The sequence below is a fragment of the Monopterus albus genome, unplaced genomic scaffold, assembly GCF_001952655.1.
Source record: "Monopterus albus unplaced genomic scaffold, M_albus_1.0 scaffold99.1, whole genome shotgun sequence".
Classification (NCBI taxonomy): Eukaryota; Metazoa; Chordata; class Actinopteri; order Synbranchiformes; family Synbranchidae; genus Monopterus; species Monopterus albus.
This window is the reverse complement of record NW_018127979.1, coordinates 2,916,066-2,932,987: the sequence shown is the minus strand read 5'-3', so window position 1 is coordinate 2,932,987 and position 16,922 is coordinate 2,916,066. Positions and strand designations below refer to the sequence as shown.

Genomic DNA, 16,922 nt, shown 5'->3' with positions numbered 1-16,922 from the left:
CAAACATACACTCACAAACACACAGACACACACAGCCATTCCTTAATCCCCAGTATCTAATGACATTTTTACTTCCAATGTTTAATGTATTCATCAAGAATATGAACCACAAATAGCTTCTTGGAGCAGTGTTGGGTTGTCACTATGATGACACCAACATAATAAAGATAATGTTCCGTCAGGTTTAACAATAGAGTGAAATAAGCCTTTGTTTTAGTTCCTTTGTTTCCCTTTATTTGTTTGTGACAATTCAGTAGATTTTATAATAGCGAACATAATAATGTATTATGTACATGCTCATATTTGTTTTTTAGGTGTGTTTGCTTTTATGTTCTGGAGGTACATTGCATTATAACTAGCCACAGCATTTCAACTTCTTATATGTATCACTGTTTTGTACTTTGTCCACTACTGTATAAATCAGTTGGTGGTTAAAGCTTTTTCACTGGAAACATCTGCCTGCTGTGGCTGAAAACAATGCTATGGGAGCAAACCCAAAGAATAAAGCTGTGGGCCATCACTGACCACTGTCATTTAATGGCCAACAATTTTATTAAAGAGCTATTGATTATTGTCACCTCATAGAAACGCTGAGGCTGATGGGAATGCCATTAGTTTTTCATGACCAACCATAAATCTGGAGACCATGAATGTCTGTGTAGATTTTTATGGGAAACCATCTAATAGTTGTTGAGATACACTGATCAGCCATAACATTATGACCACCTGCCTAATACTGTGTATATGGGAGTCAATGTGATAGGTCAGCATTCTGCAGCTCACTGTGCATCTTCTGTGAATCCATTTGCTTCCATAGTTCTACTGTCAGAAAGAGCAGAAATGTGTCAAAAGGAGTGAAAACTGTGGTTGTGAAGACAAATTAGAGATAATCCTTTTAGACCAATTCAGCAGCGTCATCTACAGTAGGTCATCATCAGTGACCCTTGGGCATCTGTGACCCTGTCGCCAGTTCGCTGTCTGTCCTTCCTTAGACACTGTTGGTAGGTACTAACCACTGCAGACCAAGAACACCCACCAAGGCCTGCAGTGTGGGAGATGCTCTGACCCAGTCATCTCACCATAACAGTTTGGCCCTTGTCAAAGTCATTCAGATCCCATTTTTCCTGCTTCCAACACATGAAGGAAGACTGAATGTTCACTTGCTGCCTAATGTACCCATATACTGACAGGTGCCACTGTAACTAGATAATGTTATTCAATTCTGTCAGTGGCCATAATGTTATGGCTGATAGGTTTATCAGTCTGGATCAAAGTGGTGGACAAACTAACTGCAAAAAAAACAAAAATTACTTCACGTAAAAAGATTGGTAACACACCAGTAGGCTATCGGAATCTTCTGGTCATAAGAATTTAAACAGAAGAAAAAAATTTAAAAAAATCAACACTGAGTGATTTCACACAAGCACAATTTAACCACAGAGGAGAAACGGATCACATTGGAATTGAAATTAAACAGCTATATACATACAGACCAGAATTACAGTTTATGTATATACTGTACAATTGAAAGTTAAAGTTAGGATAAGGTATTTGTGTGAGAACATTTAGGATTTTACAGTTGAAACACTACAGTGACTAGAGAACGACCAGTAAAATCTACAACCTAATACTATCAACTATTACAGTGTTGAACTGATCAAACAATAAATATTGAAGGAAAAATATTTCCCGGATACACAATATACATATACTGTAGTAAAATAAAGACAAAAGACACTATTTGGACAAAAACAGGTGTCCACATACTGTTGTGTACATTTGGTCTGGAACAGTTGTTTAATGGTTTGCGTTCAGCTTCTTCGTCCCAATTAAGCTGAATCTGTGCCACAGTGTTCCTCCAGAGCTGTGGCAGCAATTTGAATTCTCAGCTGGTCTGTAGAGAGCCCAGAGACCTAAACCTATCAAACACATTTTAGGATGCCACGCCAGTAACAGTGGCAATAAGACCTGCAGGCTGCAACATTTTCTGGAAAGGTTTCCCCAGCTGCACACTGCCCGTGGTTTAGCAGTGAGATGTTCAACAGTCACATATACAATAGGTGTACAGTGGTGTGAAAAAGTGTTTGCCCCCTTACTGATTTCTTATCTTTTTGCATGTTTGTCACACTGTAATGTTTCAGATCGTCAAACAAATTTATATATTAGTCAAAGATAACACAAGTAAACACATCATGCAGTTTTTAAATGAAGGTTTTTATTATTAAGGGAAAACAAAATCCAAAACTATAGAGCCCTGTGTGAACAAGTGTTTGCCCCCCTGTCAAAACACTGGTTTATCGCACCTGAGTTCAATTTCTCTTGCCACACCTGTTCGCAATCAAGAAATCACTTAAATAGGACCTGCCTGACAAAGTGAAGTAGACCAAAAGATCCTCAAAAGCTAGACATCATGCCGAGATCCAAAGAAATTCAAAAACAAATGAGAAAGAGAATAATGGAGCTCTATCAGTCCGGAAAAGGTTATAAAGCCATTTCTAAAGCTTTGGGACGGCAGCGAACCACAGTGAGAGCCATTATCCACAAATGGCGAAAACATGGAACAGTGGAGAACCTTCCCAGGAGTGGCCGGCCGACCAAAATTACCCCAAGAGCACAGCGACAACTCATCCAAGAGGTCACAAAAGACCCCACAACAACATCCAAAGAACTGCAGGCCTCACTTGCCTCAGTTAAGGTGAGTGTTCATGACTCCACCATAAGAAAGAGACTGGGCAAAAATGGTTTGCATGGCAGAGTTCCAAGACGAAAACCGCTCAGCAGTGGTTTTTGTCTTGGAACTCTGCCATGCAAACCATTTTTGCCCAGTCTCTTTCTTATGGTGGAGTCATGAACACTCACCTTAACTGAGGCAAGTGAGGCCTGCAGTTCTTTGGATGTTGTTGTGGGGTCTTTTGTGACCTCTTGGATGAGTTGTCGCTGTGCTCTTGGGGTAATTTTGGTCGGCCGGCCACTCCTGGGAAGGTTCTCCACTGTTCCATGTTTTCGCCATTTGTGGATAATGGCTCTCACTGTGGTTCGCTGCCGTCCCAAAGCTTTAGAAATGGCTTTATAACCTTTTCCGGACTGATAGAGCTCCATTATTCTCTTTCTCATTTGTTTTTGAATTTCTTTGGATCTCGGCATGATGTCTAGCTTTTGAGGATCTTTTGGTCTACTTCACTTTGTCAGGCAGGTCCTATTTAAGTGATTTCTTGATTGCGAACAGGTGTGGCAAGAGAAATTGAACTCAGGTGCGATAAACCAGTGTTTTGACAGGGGGGCAAACACTTGTTCACACAGGGCTCTATAGTTTTGGATTTTGTTTTCCCTTAATAATAAAAACCTTCATTTAAAAACTGCATGATGTGTTTACTTGTGTTATCTTTGACTAATATATAAATTTGTTTGACGATCTGAAACATTACAGTGTGACAAACATGCAAAAAGATAAGAAATCAGTAAGGGGGCAAACACTTTTTCACACCACTGTAAATACCCTGGTGTCCACATTAATGTGCAGAAATGTGGCCATATTGTTTATACTTCATAAAACATCCATTCTTACAGACATGTAGTACTTTTGAGTTTTGTGAATGTAAAAACTCAAACTGAGTGGACACACAGCCAAAGCTCACACACAAAGTACATTTTCAGTCTGAAAGCATCATGTCCACATTCCACTGTAAGTGTAGCTGTCGAGCTTCATCAGGAGTCTTGTCTCTCTGGTTATGTTGGGGATATTCAAACTCAAGTCATGGCCTCAGGGGGGTTTATGTGCTTGGTGGCCGGCATGCTGCACTGGTTGAAAGTGTTGGCGGAGGCACAGGCCACCTTGTCGCTGTAGGCTCTCTGATTCAGCTGGATTGCTGTGATCTTAGACGCCATCGAGGTGTTGCCATTCTCCCCGGACCAGTGATCACAGTGAAACAAAATGAGGAAGCATCTGTAGAACTGAGAGGGAGATGAAAACAAAAACAATGTGAACATAGCGTACCAACCCCAAACTGAATCGTCAGAGATGGACCGCCCCTGGCGTTGCACTCTCGGAGAGACTAATGGTACAGGTCTGTGAAATTATGCCTTTCATGTACTCACAGTCAACGGTAGCTCCTCTCCAGATGAGAGATTGGTTCCTTAATGGTCAGTTGCACTGGCAGAGTGGGTGGTTTGAATTTGCACATTAGCTAGAAAGGTCTGAGTTCTGCTCTCTCAAATATACTGTAAGTGCTTGCACCTGCTTTTATCTACATTTCCCAATATTCCTTAATGAAGCAGGATGCCATCTCTTTTTTGTTTCTCTCTTCTGACTATAATTCGTTTGCATCAGAATTAATACAACTCAAGGCTGATATTTTGACTTGCCTGCAGAGAAGGTGACAGTAGAAGTACAGTATGAATACAAATAAATACAGCATGCGCAACTGTAGAAAATAAAATTGTCTAAATAGGCCAAAGTGAAATTTACCTAAGAAGACATGTTTAATTCGTGTCACAGAAAAAACATTAACTTCTCTGTTTTTGTTAGACTATGCTGTAGAGTCAAGAGAACTGATTAGTAACTAATTATAAAATAAAACTAATTTTCAAAAGCAAGGTGGTCACACTCCAGGATTTAATCTAAGAAAACAGTACATGGACAACTGGCTTACAACACGATCGCACGTTCAGCACGGAGGATTTTGTTTTTGGTTGTCTGTGGCGAATGTTATTACTGTGGAGAGCAGCAGTGGAGAAGGAGGGGGTTGTGAGCAGAATCACAATCACAAGAGAAACAGAAACCAGCAGCAAAGCCAGGTGGAAAAAAACCAAACAGAAAAAAACAAATGTATGTGGGAGCTGATTTCTCTTTGTGTTGACAACATATCACAGCGCATGAAAAATGCCTTGCAGTTGGCTGAGCCAAACAAACATGCTGTCTTCATAAATTATGTATTCATTTCATCTTTTAAAATCTCTGTCTAAAGGAAACTAACTGTATTCCTTGGCCTTTGACATCCAATGGGAATTTTAAGGTAAATGCTTTTCTCAAAGAAGTGCATGAGGCAGATGCTGAGGAAGACCTTTACATTGAGCTCTCAGCAAGAAACTCAATAAGCATATTTTAAAGTCTTCTTTTAACCCCCAGCTGTGTTAGCAGAGTGGATCAGTGGCCAGCAGACTGCGATTGTACCCATTAACCTGTAGCTTTCAGGTGTGGATATGTGTCACGGTGACCATAATGTTGCTTAAAAATGAGGGCACTGCTCTCTTGCTAAACCTCCCTGGATTTAAAATAACTTGGGGTTGTATGCCTCTGCCAAGCAGTCAAGCTTCAGTTTACATGCTTGTCTGTAAATACACAGTACATGGTATGTCGTGAAGACTGAAGGAATTCAATTAAAGATATTAAATGTATTTAATTTGAAGAAATCCCCTCATGGAAATCCTGTGATACAGTGGTCATGGGACAGACATGAGGTCACCAAGACCTTGATCTTTGACCACTTGGCATACAAAAGGTTTAACAAATTGAATTTAGAGCCTGGTAGATGCTGCCTGAGTCAGGAAATATTGTTAATATGAACACCTGAACTTGTCTTACTGTTCCTATCGCAGGCATCGTTCTGATGATGGCGCTGTGCGAGCAGGTGCACGTGTACGAATACATTCCCTCCACAAGGCAGACAGACCTGTGCCACTACCACGAGCGTTATTATGATGCTGCCTGTACACTGGGTGCCTACCATCCCCTCCTGTATGAGAAGAGCCTGATCCAGCGGATCAACATGGGCCCTGAGAGTGACCTCAGGAGGAAGGGACGGGTCACGCTCCCAGGCTTCAGCACCGTCGACTGTGACATCTGAGATATGAAACTTGATCCTCTGAGCCTGACATTACACACACACACACACACACACACACACACACACACACACACTGGCCTTTTCTGGCTGACTAAGGAAGAGGTGCAATAAAGCCACTGGAGGCAAGGAGGCTGGAGCTTACAAGTTTAAAATTATACCCATGGAGAACATAAGCCATAGCCCTCCAGGGTGGGATCAGCAAGGAGCCCTTTGAAAGACCTCGTTTTAATCAAGATGGTTTATTAGACCAGAAAGTAACCGGACGAGTCTACAACATGAAGCTGAAAAATACATTTCTCTCTGCTTTAGCTGAGCCACGTTAGCTGTGGAGCTGACTAGGGTAGCAACAGATCAATGGTTTTAGATAGGGTTTTCAATAACTGTGTGTGTTTTAATGGTGTAAAATCCGTTTTTAAATAGTATGGGTGGTTCTCCACTTAAAGGAGATGCCACTGTTTAACGGTGGATATTTGCGATTTATGTTTATTTTTTACTGATCCAAATTGTTGTGAATAAGCAAAGAAGTCACCATCCATGCTGAATGTCGGAAATGCATCACACATTCACACAAACGCACAGTTTTACTGTACATGGGTGGAGAAGAATGCATGGTATTAAAGACAGAGTTAGTGTCTCCAGAGTCGAGCTGTCACCCCAGTCACATTACTGTGTGTTCCATGTGCATCTTTGTGAAGTCAGAAGTTGGGTTTCCTGTTATCACGAGGGATTAATTTTTCACTACTGATGCTGTTAAGTTTAATACTGAATTACTCTCCTGTGCACGCTGACTTATAACCACCAGGATGTCACGCCTTGTTCACATGCTCAGGATGATTCCTTATTCAGTATTAAGAAACCTGTCTTGCACTTAGAAGTTTACAGGAAATCACTGGTTGTCCTCTTTTTTGGATTCGTCCTACCTATAATAACATTTTTTTATACTGATGGTATCATTAAATCAATGTAAATGGGGCCAAAGTGGATCTACAGAGCAAACAGGTGCTTAGAACAGCTGTAACCCTGTGCCTAGTGGCCAACTGAACACTTTCCTCGGGTTGCCTTGTGTCTGTTCAGATACATGCAGTACATACTGTGGCAGGACTGCAGTACCATGGTGTTCGTTTGCCATGACAGGTGTGGAGCAGCTGATGTTTGTGAAGTGATGCATGTCAGGGGATCCTTAGCTCTGCCTCAGCAATCACCATCCCCTGGTTTTGACAGTCAGTTTCCTCTTATTGAATGTAATTTTACTACTCTGTGTAATGGTGATACCCATCCCGGAGCTCTCTGCAGCTGTATGTGTATCTCATTGCAGGGTTATTTCTTTGTTGTGCGATGACTCTCATTTCTTACAAATTTAAATGTCTCACATTTCCTGAATCCTCCTACGTGTCCAGAAGTCAGAGTAGGGGCTTTTATAAAAGAGGAATTTGAGCTAGTAATATTAGATTTGCTGTTTAGCTGGCTAGGCTTATTTTTACATTTACAGTGAGTCAGTGCCACATCTGCAGCATGGTATTAGCTCAGTGTGGAAACTGTAGGCATGAAGTCAGAATAATCTCATCTAGAAGAAAGAGACTTCCTGTGCCATTGGTTCTGGTTTGATATAAGATGTGAACACGTCACAGAAGTGTTGCTTTGAGCCTGGTGTACTCTGTGTTGAAGAAGGTGGCTCTGTAGTAGTAGTAGTAGTAGTAGTAGTATCAGTAAATGATTCGGAGGCTTAGCATTGCTTGTTGTGGGGTAGGGCTGGGTATTATTCACAATTTGTCAATACAAGTACAAACACATTGTGCTTGTAGCCACAGTTTGTGTCCCTCACGCATACATTTAGGTCACAGAGGTAGGCATCAGTTTCTCTAAAAGATATGAGTTCATTAGTTGTAAACTGGCAGTGATTGTGTTTGTCTTCCTTTTATTATGACATATTACTTTTATTTGATCATTGGTTTTTAACTGAGACCTATTTTATTTGTTATTTATTTCTAACATGCTTAATTTTCTTATCTGATTTGTTTTTATTCATCATAGAGAGTTATCATCTCGATGTGTTGTATGTGTGTGTGTGGTGAGCCAAGGACAAATTTCCACAGCTGTGGTAGACAAAGTTAGATTAAAGCGAACTGAATAATTTAATCTGCGATGTTTGAAAAGCTATAAAGTCATTTAAAATCACTTACGTATGTGGTTATATTGCTCAGCCCTACTTGATAGGTTCTGATACTCCCTGCTTTGGGCATTTTGTTCAGACTGAAGAAGGTACTGAGGCTTGATGTCCAGCCCAACTTTCTGGTTGATTATCTGGCATGTCATTCCTTAACAAGGAACCCAGTAAGATCAGCAAGTCTTAAAGAACTGCAAAATAATAATAAAAAAAAAAAATAGACTGAAGAAAGCATTTTTGAAGCTTCAGTCATTCTTCATCATGCAGGTCGTCAGCTCTGCTGTAGATTTTACGTTTCTCAGATGAGAAATGATCAGATGTTTTATTGCTTGTGATTGTAACACACTGAAGGTGCAAAAACCCTGAACATTTTGTATGTGTATATTTCTAATAACATGACTTACGTTTCAGTGCACAGAGCATGCAAATCAGGATCAGGGCCAAGAGTCTTAAACTGTCTGTGCTGTACTGTGCTGCAAGTAGACACCATTATCATTAATGTTGTGAGAGGCGATTGTAACATTTGTTTTTCCTCAAGTGGTGTTTTGCAGATTTTAATGCATGCTCATGGACAGGACACTCTCATCCATCTGTGGTGGAGTTATAAGTAGTTCCCTGGGAGCACTTTTGTTATGCCGTCTGGCAACTTGATCTTTGCAGCTTAATATTGTGCCAAATTTAATTTTTACTTCTGTCTTAGCCGAATGAGTTAAATGTATGATGAGGGCTCGGAGAAATAGCAAGACCTCTAAGGTGCTATTGCCTCTCTCTGAAATGCTTAAGGTGGAATCCTCTTTAAGAGACTTTTTGCAGTATACAACATTGTACTGAAACATTAACATTTCATGTTTGACCAGTGGTAAAGTGGTGAGATGAGAAAATGTATTTGAAAACACTTTCTTATATTTTGCCCTCCCAGCCTCTTTCTCTCCACTCTTTATTCTTGAAGCCTATTTTTTTATGTCTTGTTTTCATTCAATATTGTGGGAGTTGCTTCACCACACTGCCTCTTAAGGACTGTTCAACATTTAATTTTGTTGTCTACATTTCCCTCCTGCAGCTTAGTTCAGTATTCCATAAAAGAGGAAGAGAAAAAAAAACAAGCATCCACGAATGAACATGGTAAGAGTGAGGGTCTGTTTCACTCCCAACAGCCTTAGAGTTCTTCTTGACATTGCCAGTGAATTTCTTTCTTATTACACTTGAATTGATTCTTAAATAGACCATTTATGTGAGTTCAGCTGTTGTAATTTGTCTTTTTTTACAGTGTAAATAAAGCTGTTGTACATGTGAAATTGTCCTTGTTTTTTTTAAATGAGGGCTTGGAGTTTAGGCAACACACACACACACACACACACACACATCACACACATCACATGTTGCTGACTAACCTGTTTATTCATAAGTATGTATATGAGAGGGTTGATGACGGTGCTGCTCTTGGCCAGTAGTGAAGGCACTACACTGGCCACAGGACTGATTATGTTGGGTGGGCCGAACGTTGCCATCATGGCGATAACACCATAAGGCGTCCAGCACAACAGGTAGCAGGCCACTGCAGTCAAAACCATAAACAGCATGTGGTATTCCCTCCTCCGGGCTGCAGTCTTCCGGATTTTACCCACCTATGGATGAGAGTAGGAGACAGGATTGTTGAGGAAAGACAGAGTTTGATATGTTGGTGCAGTGGGTAGCATTGTCACCTCACAGCAAGAAGGTTCCAGGTTCAAACCTTGCAGACCTTCTTTGTGGAGTTTACATGTTCTCCCTGTGCATGCATGGGTTTTCTCCAGCTTCTGCCCACAGTCCAAAGACATTCAGGTTAGGTTAGCTTGGTAACTAATTTGTGAATGGTTGTCTGTCTCTGTGTGTCAGCCCTGTGATAGACTAGCAACCAGTTCAGAGTGTACCTTGCCTCTTGCCCAGTGTAGACTGGGACTGGCTCCAGCCCTCCCACAAACCTCTACAGAATAAGCTAATGGATGTTTTTCACCTTACAAAATGGAAACCATTGCATTCAGTTGTAACTGACATTACTTCAAAGTAACCATCTGCTGTTCTGTGTGACGAAGCAAACTATAAATTATTTTAGCTACCAACCCTGTTTGATACTCAAAAGTAAATTTTGGTTGTGGATCAGTTCAAGCAATTTATGGTATTGCCTTCGACACTGGATAGGAAAACACCACAAACATACACACGCACAAACACATATATATTGCTGCAGTCTCTACCTTTTTGACAGCCCAGAGCAGCCTGCCATAGCAGTAGATCATCACCAGGACAGGTAGACCCAGGCAGAAAATGAAAAGACAGATGATGTAGGCATGTGACTGGACTGTCTGAGCCGTCCAGGAAACAGAGCAGCTTGTTCCTGCCCCCTCTGCACTATAGCTACTCCAACCCAACAGGGGGGGTACTGTCCAGAACAAGGAGTATAGCCAAGTGGCCACAACAGCAAGCAGGGGCTTGCGGTAGTTTAGCATGTGCTGGTTGTATACAGTCAGAGTGCTGTAGCGGTCATAGGAGAGGATCACTAGAGAGATCAGTGACACAATACCTGAGAAAGACAGAGAGATGGAGGGGTGAAAGTGGCCAGCTGGAAGTCATCTGGCTGACTGGTATGACATACAGAGCAGAATGAACTTGAACAGAACACCACATTGTACTAAACACAGCACGAGGAAGTAAGACAACACTTTACAGTAAATATTCCGCTGCAGATTTTGATCCTATTCTCAGAATAAACTAATCTATAGCCATGCTAGCAGCTCTGTGAGGTGGTGCTCAGCCGTGCTTTAAGTTAAATGCTAACATTAGCATGCTACCATGCTTTTAATGACAATGCTAAGTACTTCTTTCATGAGAGGAGCCTCACAGAGCTGCTAGTGACACTGTAGACTCTCAGATGCAGTTGGGCCAACAAAGAATGAACCCTACTAACAAAACCAGATATATCTTATTCCTCTGCACCATAAACATCCATTGTTGTCCAAAACTATTAAAACACTTCAGTGAGCTACACTTGCACTGAGTGACATGTTTGCTCAGTACAATGAAAATACTTGGTTCAAATGTTTGGCTTTAAGAGTCAAAGTCAAAGATGCTGCAGCATACGTATACACATACAGCAAACATACTGCAGTCTTTGCATGCTGGAAGAGCCTAATAGACCCTTTCTCACCGATTAGTTTCAGAACGGACTGTAGTTGCTCTGGGCTGATACCATTCTGTGCATACAGTAATTTTCCAGGAAACAAAACATAACAGAAAGCTTGTCTTGGTGCAACCTAAAAATACTGTATAATAGAAAGAGACAGGGGAACAGAATGCTTAGTGCATAAAATTCCTGCCCAGACTCAGTTTGCTCTCTCCATCTCCATTCTCTCTGATAATCTCATTAAAAAAGCCTAATAATTTCAGGACTTTACATTCATAGCACCATGGCAACACTCCCTTGATGTGTTTCAACCTGCTGTGCTAATTCCTACCTCTACACATAATCCAACAGCTGGAAATGAACTATTACTATTACACAGTGGTGATAATCATCACCATTATAATATATGTGTACTTGAAAAGTTTTCAGTGAATTAATTTTTAAGCTTGTATATTTAGGATTCTCTAATTTTGCATATTCACTAGCTGTGAAGCACAATATGCTAATGCTGATATTTGCTAATTGGCACTAAACAAAGTACAGCTGTGGCTGGAATGTCATTAGTTTTGTTGGTAATTGCTCAGAAACCAAAGCAATGGACAAACTTTAAATTTAAACTGATGGTGGCAGTTGAAAAATTAAAGGATCACCAAATCACCAAACTGATTTCAAATGTTTAACTCATGTTTAATACATTGACACACACTGTGACTTTTGATTACAAAAGTACAAATGTTTGTACTTTACTTGAGTACTGTAAAAGAAAATACAGTAAAATCATGAGTTAACTGATCCATGGTGGGAAAGTCACAAGCCCAACAGTAATTCCACTTATAAGCATATAATGTACTGTAGCTCCACCTTTACTAACTGCACTAATAAATGTGATGTGCTGTACACAGTAATGCAGCAATTATAATAATCCAATAATATAATTTACATACAGTAAATATAAATGTCCCACTGCATAATGGGTGCTTTTACTTTTGGTATTTCAAGTATATTTTGATGCTAATTCTTTTGTACTTTTACTTAAGTAACATTTTGAATGCAGGAGTTTTTACTTGTAGCAGACTATTTTACGCTACGGTATTGCTACTTTTACCAAACATTCTGAGTACTTCTTCCACCACTGTTAATAACATTTATTGTATTGCTCTGAAATCATGCCTGACACCACATATGTATTTTGTAGTCCAACAAAATAAATCATTTATTATTACACATACATGTTAAGTCAACACAGAGGGACTGACTTGTCTACTGAGAACAGCAACCCCTATTAGTCCCCACAGTCACTCCTGTAGGCTCCTGCGCTCACATATGGCAGGTCTGGCAATATGAGGATAATCACAAAACAGCTTTGCCTTTACATCTCAGGGTGTACAGTATTTATTCTGGCCAATGTTGCAAGAAATAAAAAGAAGCTCTGCCTGTTTCATCTGTAAAGTATTTTCCTCTGTTACTACACAATGTACAATATCGTGACATAGCCTAATGATACTATTCTTAAATGTTATATAGCCTATGACATATAAATAACTTATTATTTCGGCCCGCTAGAAGCACAAAAGCGCATGCATATACACATTAAAAGTAAGTGCATATGCATTTATGAAAATAAAACTATATTTTTTTTTTACCCTCTCTGACATACAGTTTCTCAAACATACCATCTGCCAAAGGTGAGAAAATATGAGACGTACCAAAGCAGGAGTTGATGAAGCCGTACCAGTTGCATCCGCTGCGCCCCAGCAGCCACTTTCCACGGATACTAGATGCAAAGCTGAGCGTGGTGCCGAACAGACACACCAGCATGTCACTGACACTGATATTCAACAGCAGCATGTTCACCGGTGTTCGCAGCTTCCTAAATTTGCAAAAGAGAAGCAGCACGATGAGGTTGTTAAGAAAGCCAAAAGTCATGATGAAGCCCAGCACCACGGACAGCACCACGAAGCCCGTCGGAGAGAGCTTCTCTGGCGCGTCCGCCTCCCGGTCATCACTCAGGTTGAAGCTGTAATTCAGACCAGCCTGACCAGAGAACATGATGCGGTCCATTCATCGGAGCTTGTCTTCACTCTGGAGCAATTAGTGTTTGTCGCACTGCCCACCTGGAAAGTTTCTATCTTCTCCGTGTATTTTGCCTTTGGTTCACATAACCTGAACACAACATCTCGTGGCCAAAACGGACACTCTTCCACTGATGGTGAGCGCAGATAGCTGATAACGCGTTTCTACAAAACCGATCTTGACACAAATACATTTCAACCAAAGTACCACCTGTTACTTTAACGCATTGCGCATCTCCTTGTCCATGTTCACCATTATTAATCCCAGTTTACACAACTTGTCAGTCGGTTTTTAATAATTGTTATTTTATCTTAGGGGAGGTCCATCATCACCGTGTCACAACTTATAGATTAATTGCAGCTAATTCACAGTGAAGGCTCCTGATGCGCTCTGCTCAGCTGTCCACTACCTTTTTAAAGGCGACTCTTACGTCAAGAGGCACTGGTGTGTGTGTGTGTGTTTGGTTGTGGGGCTTCTATTGTCGACCACTACTTACGTTTTATGACAGTAGCAACTTTGATGCTGCTTTTACCTTATTAACCTGTTGTGAGAAGTATGGAGGACCATTACAATCACCAACAATTTAGACTTTAATTAGCTGCATCACCTGTACTGTAAATGCCATTTACAAGAAATGAGTTATGCACTAGTGTTTATATTTTTATTCTGTCAAGATGAAGAAGAACATTAGGCTACTGGAAATAATAACTAAAAGAGCCAAGTTTACTTTAATAAAAGATCATGATCAAGAACAGTTTATACTCTGAAAATGATGCAGGTTATTCTTTGGCTAACCTTCCAGAATTTTAAAACTCACAAGGTTTTCACCCAGTATATGGTGCACAGTGAACTGGATATAACCGATGTGTTTGCCTGATGTGCATCAATATTAACCCAAATATTTTTCAAAAACTTTGACTTATAGTGTGAAAAACATGGTCAGATTCAGCATAAGTTCCACAAAACCAACTTAGGTGTGCTAAGTCAATTCAGTATAACTGTATGTAATTAAGACAGTTTGGTGAGATTTGTTTAAGATTATGTAACAGTAATCAATTGTCAGATCTTTTTCTTATTTATATAATGTAGTTTAGTGGGACCAGTTGGCCTTACTGTCCTTTGATGTGAAATATCAGCCTTCACATTCCCATGCTAACATTTGTCCATTTATGTGAGAACCTCCCTACACCACTCACAGTTCCAGTCAGCTCATTTCTATTGGAAACGCTCAGCGACTCTTCCCAGTGGTTCAGAGGAACAGCGAGCATTTGCTGACCATTTTAAATAAACAAACTTCTGTGCAATAAAAGTCACCATAACCTGGAGTTTATTAAAGAAACTGTGTTGTGTGAGTTGCTGATAACTGTTTTCTTTAGTATCCAGCTACCTGATCATTCAAAGTAGGAATACAATACATTTACTCCCTATTTCTACTTTGAAGAAAATAAGGAAAAGTAAAGTAATTTAAAAGCAGGAGACCTAATAACCAGCATATTGTGTTTTCATTTCAAAGGGCTTTAAATGCACGATACATATCTGTCAATTAATTTTTAAATTGACATTTGTTAATGAAGTTTAGAGGTTATTTTGTCTTACAGAAGACCAGTACTGTAATGGCATATTGAGGTCCTATTCTTTAACAGGGAGGCAGTCTTATTGCGTTGTAGTTCTAAGGTCTATGCCTCTCCGGTTACTTTACTATAAATAGTATTCCTCCAGCATAAGGGCACACAGTACCTAGCCTTCAAATTTTGCAAATGTAAATAACCCACACAAAATGTTTACAGCGACAAACAGGTTATAGTGGCTGAAATGGGAAAATCAACAAGGTTAGTTCCGTGCACTGTGGAAAGTTTCGTGTCAAGACATGAATGAGCCATTGTGTCAGTGCAGAAAATATCTCGGTAGCCTACGTAAAAACTACGGCGTCACAGTGAAAGACATTTAATGCAGCATTAGAATGTTTTGTTAATCTAAAAAAATGGCAGGTAAGGTCCTACTACTACAACAAAAATAAAATTATTAGGCTGTTATTAGAAGTTTGCCAAGTAAAATGAGCGTGGCAGTCTCTGCAGGACAAGACAGGCTGCTAAATCGAGCAATGACTAATCGCTCATCTGCCAACTTACTCTTCGCCCCAGGAAAAGCAAGCTCCGACGTGTGTGCAATGGTGCTGCGTTAAAAGAAACAGCTGTGCTATGTTCCCGGTACCTATGTGAAGTAGTTGTACGGTGTGGTCCTCGTATGTTGTTTTTCCAGTGACAGCTATGAACGGAAGAAAAACTCGCTATCAGTTTAGGAGCCTGCTAGCTGGACGCAGCTAACAGCTAATGCATTGCTAACGGCTAATCATTTGGGTTGACGGTACTACTAAGACGTTAGTTTGTAAATATGTCTTTAGCATATTCGTCTACGAAAGAAATTAGCATTTGTAGATAAAATAACTGGTTACTTAGTCGGAGGGTAAATAGCGCTGATAAATAAGTGTGTATGCAGTTGTGAGCGTTGACACTCCACTGTAGCTTGTCACCTGATGGTGTTTGCTACCTGTAACCGTTACGCTGCTAGCTCCGCGTAAACTGCTCCTACTGGTGTTGACGTAGCAGCTGCTAGCTTGGCTGTCCGGTCTAGAAACTCAACCGTTACATTTTGTGAATTTGCAGTGACGTTACCAAGTCACTGTCCAGACTGAATAATAAACCCAGAGTTCCTCAATGCCTAACTCGACCGAGGACATGAAAAGTTGTGACTCAAAATGCTGTAGCTGGACGTGAACGTGTGGCTGTTTGCTTCCCTGATCCTGTTGCATTGAACGGATGATGAAGCGGGTCACCTGGCTGATATCAGGATTAAACAGAAGAATGATGAAGCTGCTAATTGCCTTCGCTTTGATCGCCTACATTGCCTGTAAGTACACTAATTTGAATAATCTCACCCGTTACTGTTATCTTTTCTGTTTATTTCCAACTATAACATCCAAACTGACGTGACACTGAATACTGAATATATTTGATGGCCAAACCAACACAATGTACCTTTTTAAAAGGGCTTCATTAGGGTGACTTGTAGGTGGTGAAGTGATGTCAACTAATACCTTAATGTTTAAGCAGTTATTCAAAACAAATAATCATCTTAATCAATACAGAAAGTAATTGTCTATTACAGCTCAGTGGTTATTAGTCATGAAGTAAAGACAAGTGGTTGTAACAATTCAAGTAAAATACTACAGTTACTTTAATGTTTACTGGTATAAATTCCCAAACAATGATTTTTCCTTACATATCAAGAGTGCGAACTTACCACTTTTTGAATTAAATGTTTGATTGGAGGAAATTACAGAATTGTAACAGAGTGGCTGTGGATTGTGTTGGGGGATGCACACGGAACATTTTTTACTTAAAGGTGATATGGCCACCAAGATTTCACACTACATTATAACATGTTATATGCAAATTATTTTGTGTTGTTGCTGCTGTGAGTTTTCCCTATGTGCTTTGTGTGTAAAATTCTCATTTGTCATTATTAATTGTTTGAAGTGATGTTGGCTTGCCTTCATTTCAGTAGTCAGTGACACTAATACCAGGCAGTTGGCATTGTGGTTTGCTCCCCTCTTAGCTGATATGTCTCTGATAATGATTGTTGTGGGACTGCACCATAGAGTGGAGATGGATGACACATCACC

General features: G+C 40.2%; 2 protein-coding genes across 2 annotated transcripts in view; one reads left to right on the top strand and one right to left on the bottom strand.

Annotated features, from left to right (window-relative positions):
* Positions 1–9,302, top strand: part of st6gal2a (ST6 beta-galactosamide alpha-2,6-sialyltranferase 2a) — a 32,265-nt gene extending 22,963 nt beyond the window's left edge. The window contains exon 7 of the mRNA XM_020609350.1: positions 5,596–9,302. Coding sequence (XP_020465006.1) covers positions 5,596–5,843 — 248 coding nt within the window. The 3' untranslated portion in view covers positions 5,844–9,302. The remainder of the gene's footprint in view (positions 1–5,595) is intronic.
* Positions 3,458–13,881, bottom strand: tmtops2b (teleost multiple tissue opsin 2b). The gene is made up of 4 exons (XM_020609352.1): positions 12,874–13,881; positions 10,242–10,567; positions 9,399–9,632; positions 3,458–3,951 (listed from the first exon to the last, which is right to left on the bottom strand). The coding sequence occupies exons 1-4, from the start codon at positions 13,226–13,228 to the stop codon at positions 3,748–3,750; spliced, it is 1,119 nt and encodes a 372-aa protein (XP_020465008.1). The 5' UTR covers positions 13,229–13,881; the 3' UTR covers positions 3,458–3,747.
* Between the last annotated feature and the right edge of the window lie 3,041 nt (positions 13,882–16,922).

What these genes read in the sequence shown, in the direction of transcription:
- tmtops2b (XM_020609352.1), bottom strand. Translation starts at nt 13,228, where the DNA reads ATGGACCGCATCATGTTCTCTGGTCAGGCTGGTCTGAATTACAGCTTC. An exon ending in CTTCATCAACTCCTGCTTTG is followed by an intron (nt 10,568 to 12,873) that starts GTACGTCTCATA and finishes TGTCTTTCTCAG; the next exon opens with GTATTGTGTCACTGATCTCT. An exon ending in ACATACTTATGAATAAACAG is followed by an intron (nt 3,952 to 9,398) that starts GTTAGTCAGCAA and finishes TCTCCCTCTCAG; the next exon opens with TTCTACAGATGCTTCCTCAT.